General features: G+C 44.4%; 1 protein-coding gene across 1 annotated transcript; it reads right to left on the bottom strand.

The window, feature by feature from the left end:
* Nucleotides 1–3,854: 3,854 nt before the first annotated feature.
* Nucleotides 3,855–10,382, bottom strand: LOC311148523 (E3 ubiquitin-protein ligase RNF138-like; the record flags this gene model as incomplete). The annotated part of the gene is made up of 5 exons (XM_084185504.1): nucleotides 3,855–3,935; nucleotides 4,052–4,159; nucleotides 4,360–4,468; nucleotides 9,143–9,361; nucleotides 10,279–10,382. The coding sequence occupies 5 exons, from the start codon at nucleotides 10,380–10,382 to the stop codon at nucleotides 3,855–3,857; spliced, it is 621 nt and encodes a 206-aa protein (XP_084041630.1).
* Between the last annotated feature and the right edge of the window lie 662 nt (nucleotides 10,383–11,044).

The following is an 11,044-nucleotide window of genomic DNA, read 5'->3' on the forward strand; positions in this document are numbered from 1 at the left end:
GATTTGAGACTGGGACGGAGATTCACCTTCCAGCAGGACAATGACCCTAAGCATACTGCTAAAGCAACACATGAGTGGTTTAAGGGGAAACATTTAAATGTCTTAGAATGGCCTAGTCAAAGCCCAGACCTCAATCCAATTGAGAATCTGTGGTATGACTTAAAGATTGCTGTACACCAGTGGAACCCATCCAACTTGAAGGAGCTGGAGCAGTTTTGCATTCAAGAATGGGCAAAAATCCCAGTGGCAAGATGTGCCAAGCTTATAGAGACATACCCCAAGAGACTTGCAGCTGTAATTGCTGCAAAAGGTGGCTCTACAAAGTATTGACTTTGGGGAGGTAAATAGTTATGCACGCTCAAGTTTTCAGTTTTTTTGTCTTATTTCTGGTTTGTTTCACAATAAAACATATTTTGCATCTTCAAAGTGGTAGGCATGTTGTGTAAATCAAATGATACAAGCCCCCCAAAAATCCATTTTAATTCCAGGTTGTAAGGCAACAAAATAGGAACCTATTTGGCCAGATCTATTACCGCTCTTAGCATAAAAAATAATTGTTACTTTTTGCAATGGATCAATTTTGAATAAAAGCTATCAAAGTTCATTCGAGTTGCCTCTTCGTTAATTCGTTAATATTTCAAATACAATCGCAGAAAAACACAGGTTGGAAAGCAAATGGCTCCTGCTGTAAAGAGAAGACTAATCCCTCCATACTCAACTGGCGGACCGCTGACTGGATTCGGACCCAGAACAGGGTCATTGTGGACCACAGCTCCCCCCCAAAATAAAAAAAAAAAAAATAATAATAATAATTATATATATATACAGTGGGGAGAACAAGTATTTGATACACTGCCGATTTTGCAGGTTTTCCTACTTACGAAGCATGTAGAGGTCTGTAATTTCTATCCAGGCTCTGTTGCAGCCGGCCGCGACCGGGAGACTCATGGGCGGCGCACAATTGGCCCAGCGTTGTCCAGGGTAGGGGAGGGAATGGCCGGCAGGGATGTAGCTCAGTTGATAGAGCATGGCGTTTGCAACGCCAGGGTTGTGGGTTCGATTCCCATGGGGGGCCAGTATAAAAGAAAAAATGTATTCACTAACTGTAAGTCGCTCTGGATAAGAGCGTCTGCTAAATGACTAAAATGTAAATGTAAATCACAGGTACACTTCAACTGTGAGAGATGGAATCTAAAACAACAATCCAGAAAATCACATTGTATGATTTTTAAGTAATTAATTTGCATTTTATTGCATGACATAAGTATTTGATCACCTACCAACCAGTAAGCATTTCGGCTCTCACAGACCTGTTTGTTTTTCTTTAAGAAGCCCTCCTGTTCTCCACTCATTATCTGTATTAACTGCACCTGTTTGAACTCTTTACCTGTATAAAAGACACCTGTCCACACACTCAATCAAACAGACTCCAACCTCTCCACAATGGCCAAGACCAGAGAGCTGTGTAAGGACATCAGGGATAAAAAGTGGTCCTCTGTAGCTCAACTGGTAGAGCACGGCGCTTGAAACGCCAAGGTAGTGGGTTCGAGCCCCGGGACCACCCATACACAAAAATGTATGCACGCATGACTGTAAGTCGCTTTGGATAAAAGCGTCTGCTAAATGGCATATTATTATTATTATTATAAAATTGTAGACCTGCACAAGGCTGGTATGGGCTACAGGACAATAGGCAAGCATCTTGGTGAGAAAGCAACAACTGTTGGCGCAATTATTAGAAAATGGAAGAAGTTCAAGATGACGGTCAATCACCCTCAGTCTGGGGCTCCATGCAAGATCTCACCTCGTGGGGCATCAATGATCATGAGGAAGGTGAGGGATCAGCCCAGAACTACACGGCAGGACCTGGTCAATGACCTGAAGAGAGCTGGGACCACAGTCTCAAAGAAAACCATTAGTAACACACTACGCCGTCATGGATTAAAATCCTGCAGCACACGCAAGGTCCCCCTGCTCAAGCCAGCGCATGTCCAGGCCCGTCTAAAGTTTGCCAATGACCATCTGGATTATCCAGAAGAGGAATGGGAGAAGGTCATGTGGTCTGATGAGACAAAAATAGAGCTTTTTGGTCTAAACTCCACTCGCCGTGTTTGGAGGAAGAAGAAGAATGAGTACAACCCCAAGAACACCATCCCAACCGTGAAGCATGGAGGTGGAAACATCATTCTTTGGGGATGCTTTTCTGCAAAGGGGACAGGATGACTGCACCGTATTGAGGGGAGGATGGATGGGGCCATGTATCGCGAGATCTTGGCCAACAACCTCCTTCCCTCAGTAAGAGCACTGAAGATGGGTCGTGGCTGGGTCTTCCAGCATGACAACGACCCGAAACACACAGCCAGGGCAACTAAGGAGTGGCTCCGTAAGAAGCATCTCAAGGTCCTGGAGTGGCCTAGCCAGTCTCCAGACCTGAACCCAATAGAAAATCTTTGGAGGGAGCTGAAAGTCCGTATAGCCCAGCGACAGCCCCGAAACCTGAAGGATCTGGAGAAGGTCTGTATGGAGGAGTGGGCCAAAATCCCTGCTGCAGTGTGTGCAAACCTGGTCAAGACCTACAGGAAACGTATGATCTCTGTAATTGCAAACAAAGGTTTCTGTACCAAATATTAAGTTCTGCTTTTCTGATGTATCAAATACTTATGTCATGCAATAAAATGCAAATTAATTACTTAAAAATCATACAATGTGATTTTCTGGATATATATACAGTGGGGGGAAAAAGTATTTAGTCAGCCACCAATTGTGCAAGTTCTCCCACTTAAAAAAGATGAGAGAGGCCTGTAATTTTCAACATAGGTACACATCAACTATGACAGACAAATTGAGAAAAAAAAATGTGATTTCCTGGATTTTTTTTCTCATTTTGTATGTCATAGTTGACGTGTACCTATGATGAAAATTACAGGCCTCTCTCATCTTTTTAAGTGGGAGAACTTGCACAATTGGTGGCTGACTAAATACTTTTTTCCCCACTGTATGTAAACCACCCCCTTCTGCGAACATGCCTTCTGTGATGTTGGTTACAAGGCGGTACTTATTTAAATTAGGTAAGATAATAAGATGTAACCATTGGTGTATTAAAATTAGGCTTTTTGTGATTTCACAAAAATCACTTAATAATCCCACCTCCATCCCGCCTCCTAATCCAAGTGTTTGACATGGTGAGGGGACCAGTAACTTTGATGAAACTTTATCAATGTAGAAGCAACAGTAATTTGTCATACTTTGGTAGTCCTACTTTGATCTGGTTTCATCCAAATTTCATCCAATTTCATGAAAAACATGATAAATGTCAAATGTATTATTATTGATTATTTAATAGTCCCCCATTAGCTTATGTAGGTAGAGGAAGACTAAGGAACAATCGACAGCAGAACCAGCAATACACACATAATTACACACACACACATGGACATGCAACCACATACATAATACAATCCTCCAGGAAAGAAATATGTTTGATTAAATTATTATAGTCAAGTCAACTATATACAAAGACATTAAATGGAAAAGTATATAAAAGCTAGTGTCAATATTATAGTTGATAGATTTTATGATAGATTTATCAAAATATTTCTACACTATGTAAGATGTAATGAATTAGTGTTTATTTATTGGCAGTTAGACTAGTTGCAGTAAATTAGATTTCATACATTCAAAAGAAAGAAAATAAAACTATCAACGTTTGACAACATTACAATTTTCACAAATGTTTGTGAGCAGCTTTAGCATCAAAATATTGCACACAACTTTTTGAACATATTACTTAGTACACAAATCATTATGACATTGTTATTGCTAAATTGCTAGATTATAAATTATATCAGTCAAGATCATCTTGGATTCCGGTTGGCATCCCGGAGAGACTCAATAATGGCATATTGCACGTTCAATGTGTCGGTTTGGTGGATATTCTGTGGACCAAAGAAACATATTTAAGTGTGTGTGTGTGTGTGTGTGTGTGTGTGTGTGTGTGTGTGTGTGTGTGTGTGTGTGTGTGTGTGTGTGTGTGTGTGTGTGTGTAGCCTACCGTGTAGTCCTCGGCATAGTAGCAGTGTCTTAGGTTCAAATGTCTGATGAAGTTCCTGCTGATTTGGTTTGGGTTACCGTGTGGCAGAGAGACACACACCGGGCACACCTAGAGGGCACCAGAGAGCAACAATCACTCAAAGCAACAAAGTTTCAGCCCAAGTGGCCAACAACTCCCTAGAACTAGAGACTGGGACTCCCTGGAGGCAGTGACAATTGTTACTAAGGGGACTATCATGGTTAAACAACACAAAATAAAACTAAATTATATTTCAGCAACTGACGACTTATAACAGATTTATCACTGACCACGGGCCTGTTGTCATAGTGATGGTTGTCATTGCAGTGATCCACCAGATCCTGCTCATTCAGACCCCTCTCCTGGCAGATCGGACAGACAAACGACCTCACTGCAGCACTGAGAGAGAAGTGGGGGGTGGGGGGGGGGGGGGGGGGCAGAGAGAGAGATAAACAGAAAAAGATAAACACAGAGAGAGTGAGCATTAGAGAAAAAAAATACGAAAAAATGTAATACTGTCACACTATCAGGTAACATTTTTAATGATGAGTCTGCAGCAGAGGAGGCTGGTTGGAGGAGCTATAGGAGAACAGGCTCATTGTAGTGGCTGGAATGGAATTCATGGAACGGTATCAAACACAAATATATGGAAACCACATGGTTGACTCCGTTCCATTGATTCCATTCCAGTCATTACAATGAGCCCATCCTCCTATAGCGCCTCCCACCAGCCTCATCTGGTCTGTAGTAGTCTACAATGAGAAGCAAATGTATAAGAATCTAACATACTTTAATCACCACAGACAAGCACACTAATGAGAACACACATACCAATGGTGACTTACTCATCATCAGTGAAGGAGAGGGAAGGTGGATTGCGAAAATTCAGCCCTGCAGTAATGACTGTGAATTAGCCAGTACAGGGGGAGCTAATGTAGAGGGCATGGAGGTGGGTCTTTGAGCTGGGGGTGGTGTGTGCTGAGGAATGGCCAATGGCTGTGGTCCTGGGGCGCAGCGAGTCCTGGGGTCGGGTTAGGTGTGGTAATAGGAAGCCACAGAGGAAAGAGAGGGGGCAGATGTTCGAGCCATAGTCATGCATGCACCATTGGTAGGGGCAGGAGGAGTGATGGTAGGTGTGATGGCAGGTGTGATGGTTGGTGTTTGTGAAGTAGGGGCAGCAACAGGAGTAACAGATGTATGGGTCATAGACATATATAGGTCATCGGCTGGGGCAGGGGGAGTGATGGAGGAGGAAGGTTTGGCGAAGAATCTTGGGGTGGGAAGGGGAGGGGCTGTAGTGACTCTGTAGCTGGGCTCTGATTGGCCATGCTCCTTCCTGTTGCCTGAGTAGCTATTTGTAGTAGTCTGCTCCGGCAACAACAACAAAAAACCGTAGGTATGCAATCAGTCAACCTTTAGGTCCTTATTGAAACCGTTTTACAGCCCTCTAACCAATTGCACTATTATGTGTGTTTTTCCGCGTTATTTGTAATTTATTTTGTACATAATGTTTCTGCCATCGTCTCTTATAACCAAAGAGAGCTTCTGGATATCAGGACAGCGATTACTCACCTCGCGTTGGACGAACACTTTTTCTTCAACGAGGCGTTCGCGAAGGATATTCTACAGACTCCCGACAAGGCCCAGATCCCCGTCCTTCGCGTGAGGAAGAGACGGAGATATCGTGGACGCAGATCCGGGTGCCTTGTAAGGATCCGACGGCGAACGAGTAAACTGCCTCTCCCATCAATCCTATTAGCCAACGTTCAAGCTTTGGAGAATAAAATGGACGATTTAAGATTACGGTTATCCTACCAACGGGACATTAAAAACTGTAATATCTTATGTTTCACGGAGTCGTGGCTGAACGACGACAATGATAACATTCAGCTAGCAGGCTATACGCTACATCGGCAGGACAGAACGGCAGACTCGGGTAAGACGAGGGGTGGCGGTCTCTGTATATTTGTAAACAACAGCTGGTGCACAAAATCAAATACTAAGGAAGTCTCAAGGTTTTGCTCGCCTGAGGTAGAGTATCTTATGATAAGCTGTAGACCACACTATTTACCAAGAGAGTTTTCATCTATATTTTTCATAGCTGTCTATTTACCACCACAAACCAATGCTGGCATTAAGATTGCACTGAATGAGTTGTACAAGGCCATTAATCAACAGGAAAACGCTCATCCAGATGCAGCGCTCCTAGTAGCAGGGGACTTTAATGCAGGGAAACTTAAATCCGTTCTACCTAATTTCTACCAGCATGTTAAATGTGCAACCAGAGGGGAAAAAACTCTAGACCACCTTTACTCCACACACAGAGACGCATACAAAGCTCTCCCTCGCCCTCCATTTGGCAAATCTGACCATAACTCTATCCTCCTGATTCCTGCTTATAAGCAAAAACTGAAGCAGGAAGCACCAGTGATTCGGCTAATAAAAAAGTGGTCAGATGACGCAGATGCTAAGCTACAGGACTGTTTTGCTAGCACAGACTGGAACATGTTCCGGGATTCTTCAGACAGCATTGAGGAGTACACCACATCAGTCACTGGCTTCATCAATAAGTGCATCGATGATGTCGTCCCCACAGTGACCGTACGTACATACCCCAACCAGAAGCCATGGATTACAGGAAACATCCGCACTGAGCTAAAGGGTAGAGCTGCCGCTTTCAAGGAACGGGACTCTAACCCGGACGCTTATAAGAAATCCCGCTATGACCTCCGACGAACCATCAAAGAGGCAAAGAGTCAATACAGGTCTAAGATTGAATCATACTACACTGGCTCTGACGCTCGTCGGATGTGGCAGGGCTTGAAAACTATTACAGACTACAAAGGGAAGCACAGCCGCGAGCTGCCCAGTGACACAAGCCTACCAGACGAGCTAAACCACTTCTATGCTCGCTTCGAGGCAAGCAACACTGAAGCATGCATGAGAGCACCAGCTGTTCCGGACGACTATGTGATCACGCTCTCCGTAGCCGATGTGAGTAAGACTTTTAAGCAGGTCAACATTCACAAGGCCGCAGGGCCAGACGGATTACCAGGACGTGTACTCCGAGCATGTGCTGACCAACTGGCAAGTGTCTTCACTGACATTTTCAACATGTCCCTGACTGAGTCTGTAATACCAACATGTTTCAAGCAGACCACCATAGTCCCCGTGCCCAAGAACTCTAAGATAACCTGCCTAAATGACTACCGACCCGTGGCACTGACGTCTGTAGCCATGAAGTGCTTTGAAAGACTGGTCATGGCTCACATCAACAGCATAATCCCAGAAACCCTAGACCCACTCCAATTTGCATACCGCCCCAACAGATCCACAGATGATGCAATCTCTATCGCACTCCACACTGCCCTTTCCCACCTGGACAAGAGGAACACCTACGTGAGAATGCTATTCATTGACTACAGCTCAGCATTCAACACCATAGTGCCCTCAAAGCTCATCACTAAGCTAAGGATCCTGGGACTAAACACCTCCCTCTGCAACTGGATCCTGGACTTCCTGACGGGCCGCCCCCAGGTGGTAAGGGTAGGTAACAACACATCTGCCACACTGATCCTCAACACGGGGGCCCCTCAGGGGTGCGTGCTCAGTCCCCTCCTGTACTCTCTGTTCACCCATGACTGCATGGCCAGGCACGACTCCAACACCATCATTAAGTTTGCCGACGACACAACAGTGGTAGGCCTGATCACCGACAACGATGAGACAGCCTATAGGGAGGAGGTCAGAGATCTGGCCGTGTGGTGCCAGGACAACAACCTCTCCCTCAACGTGACCAAGACAAAGGAGATGATTGTGGACTACAGGAAAAAAAAGAGGACTGAGCACGCCCCCATTCTCATCGACGGGGCTGTAGTGGAACAGGTTGAGAGCTTCAAGTTCCTTGGTGTCCACATCACCAACGAACTATCATGGTCCAAACACACCAAGACAGTCGTGAAGAGGGCACGACAAAGCCTATTCCCCCTCAGGAGACTAAAAAGATTTGGCATGGGTCCTCAGATCCTCAAAAAATTCTACAGCTGCACCATCGAGAGCATCCTGACTGGTTGCATCACCGCCTGGTATGGCAACTGCTTGGCCTCTGACCGCAAGGCACTACAGAGGGTAGTGCGTACGGCCCAGTACATCACAGGGGCAAAGCTCCCTGCCATCCAGGACCTCTATACCAGGCGGTGTCAGAGGAAGGCCCTCAAAATTGTCAAAGACTCCAGTCACCCTAGTCATAGACTGTTCTCTCTGCTACCGCACGGCAAGCGGTACCGGAGTGCCAAGTCTAGGTCCAAAAGACTTCTCAACAGCTTCTACCCCCAAGCCATAAGACTCCTGAACAGCTAATCATGGCTACCCGGACTATTTGCACTGCCCCCCCACCCCATACTTTTTACGCTGCTGCTACTCTGTTAAGTATTTATGCATAGTCACTTTAACTCTACCCACATGTACATATTACCTCAACTACCTCAACTAGCCGGTGCCCCCGCACATTGACTATGCAACGGTACCCCCCTGTATATATAGCCTCCCTACTGTCACTTTATTCTATTGTATATATAGCCTCCCTACTGTCACTTTATTTTTACTTCTGCTCTTTTTTTCTCAACACTTTTTTGTTGTTGTTTTATTCTTACTTTTTTGTTTAAAATAAATGCACTGTTGGTTAAGGGCTGTAAGTAAGCATTTCACTGTAATGTCTGCACCTGTTGTATTCGGCGCATGTGACCAATAAAATTTGATTTGATTTGATTTGATTTGTAACCCTCTGAATAGGATGCTTAGATCACAGGAGGTTGGTGGCACCTTAATTGGGGAGGACGGGATTGTGGTAATAGCTGGAGCAGAATCAGTAGAATGGTATCAAATACATCAAACACATGGTTTCCATGTGTTTGATGCCATTCCATTCACTCCGTTCCAGCAATGATTATGAGCCATCCTCCCCTCAGCAGCCTCCTGTGGTTTAGAAACATAATGTACTCCAAGGGACTCTACATGGTTCTGCTGTATTTGGCTCTGTGGGTTTGGCTGTGTCTAGACCAGTCACTCACTCACCTCTGGATATCCCCTGTCACAGGTCTAGTTGCTGGGGTGGAAAGCCCCAACAAGCCAGGGAGAGGTTGACCCAACCTGACGACTGTGGTCCTCGTCTGGACTCTGAAAGTGACATCAGTGGCACCAGCAGGCATTATGTCATCAACCCGCGCCTTAGCTCTGCACACAGGGCAGTGGGGTAACCACTTTAAAGAACACGTCAGACATAGTCGGCAGAACCTGCAACACACACACACACACAGTGCATCATTCAGTTAAATGCATAAGCAACATGCATCATTGTGGTAATGGTCCACTGATACAGTGGGCACATTCTTCAGTCATGAAGTATACACTTACAGGAAGAATCAAACCTACAAGAACCTATTTCCTAACACTGCAGCTATGTCATAAATCCAGACTACAGTGATCATAACATTGAAAGGAAAAGGCTAAAGTACTCTCATCCACATTTTGATAGGCTACCTCTCTCAGAAGAGGAATTGCCATATAAGTATAATATTTGGTACAGTCAGGGGATTTTTCTGTGGTGTGAGGGAAGATTCCCCTCATGTAAAGACACACTATCACTTTCGCCAAAAGTTGGCAACTTGTTATTGTTATTTACCAGCAGTGGAAGGTGTGGAGGAAGTAAAGAACCTGTTCATTACTTAGAGTATAAAGTCATTCGTCAAATCATAGCATATCATCTTTGACAAGGCATCCATAAAATAAACTGTAGTCTACTTTACAAACAATTTGATGTCAAGCTCATCTCAGTAGTTTATCATATTACTCAAGAAACATCAATGTTAAGTTTGTACACAGATACTATTGTCTTTGCACTGTGCTGATGGTCTTTATTGACAAAAATAGAGAATTCATAGAAAACGTATTTGAGAGAGTTCAGACACTGAATTAATTATATTAGGGAGAATGACCTATTTGGGGTTAGAGACAGTTATAGCCATCAGCTCTGGGAGCTCACAGCTCACTGCTACAGTGTAGCTTCTGTGTAAAAGTGAACCTACTTCAATTACTCAATACTCAAATACTCAATTTAAACAGAAAGACCAGGCTACAAATTACGTTACAGATTAGGCTACAAGCTGTGGTATAACACTAGATAATATGACAATAAAAAGGAGGTTACTCACACATGAGAACAGGCAGCAGGGTGATGTGGGTCCGTCAAGGTGCTCATACAGATGGGACACTCATCCTCAAATGTGGTCTGTAGGCCTGCTGCAGAGTGGGCCATACTTGGGTTGGTACAGATTCTCTCTCCCAGAGAGCTCCCAGAGAGCCCTGGACAGAGTACACTACAGTCTCCCCTGGGGCAGGAGTGGTGTGTGTGAGGCAGCTACTGTACTGCCTTGCTAAAAAATACCTGGCTGGCTACTTCCCTACCTCAGAGCACAGCCTCTTACCTACAGACCCAGCCCGTAGGAGGGAAACTCCAATTAAACAGCTGACTTTGTTCTTTAGTCCCAGCCCAGGGACTTTCTGGACTGTCTTTACTGAAAGCAAACTCACTTTCCGGGAGAGGGTGTGTGTTTGTGTGTGTGTGTGACAACCAGGTTCTCAGGATAAGGCATGACAATGAAGACTTGAACTGGGTAGTCGGTATCCAGGAAGGCACATCACACAGTAGTACAAAAAAATATAACAGCTTTTATTAATAGGGGCAATGTGCAGTTCCTACATCCATTTTGTTGACTTATAAATTAATGATATGTACCCATTGTACCCATGGACTTCAAGAATATAACTTAGAAATGCTTCATGAGCTTAGTTCAACTGTAGTACCCCATCTGAAACCAAAATATAAGCTTGTTTTAAAATGGAAACAAACACTGTTTAGCCTCAAAATGGTTAAAACTATACTTTTGATATCATGGATGGTCAGTCATTGCATCCATA

Source organism: Coregonus lavaretus (genome assembly GCF_964263955.1).
Source record: "Coregonus lavaretus genome assembly, chromosome: 21".
Taxonomy (NCBI): domain Eukaryota; kingdom Metazoa; phylum Chordata; class Actinopteri; order Salmoniformes; family Salmonidae; genus Coregonus; species Coregonus lavaretus.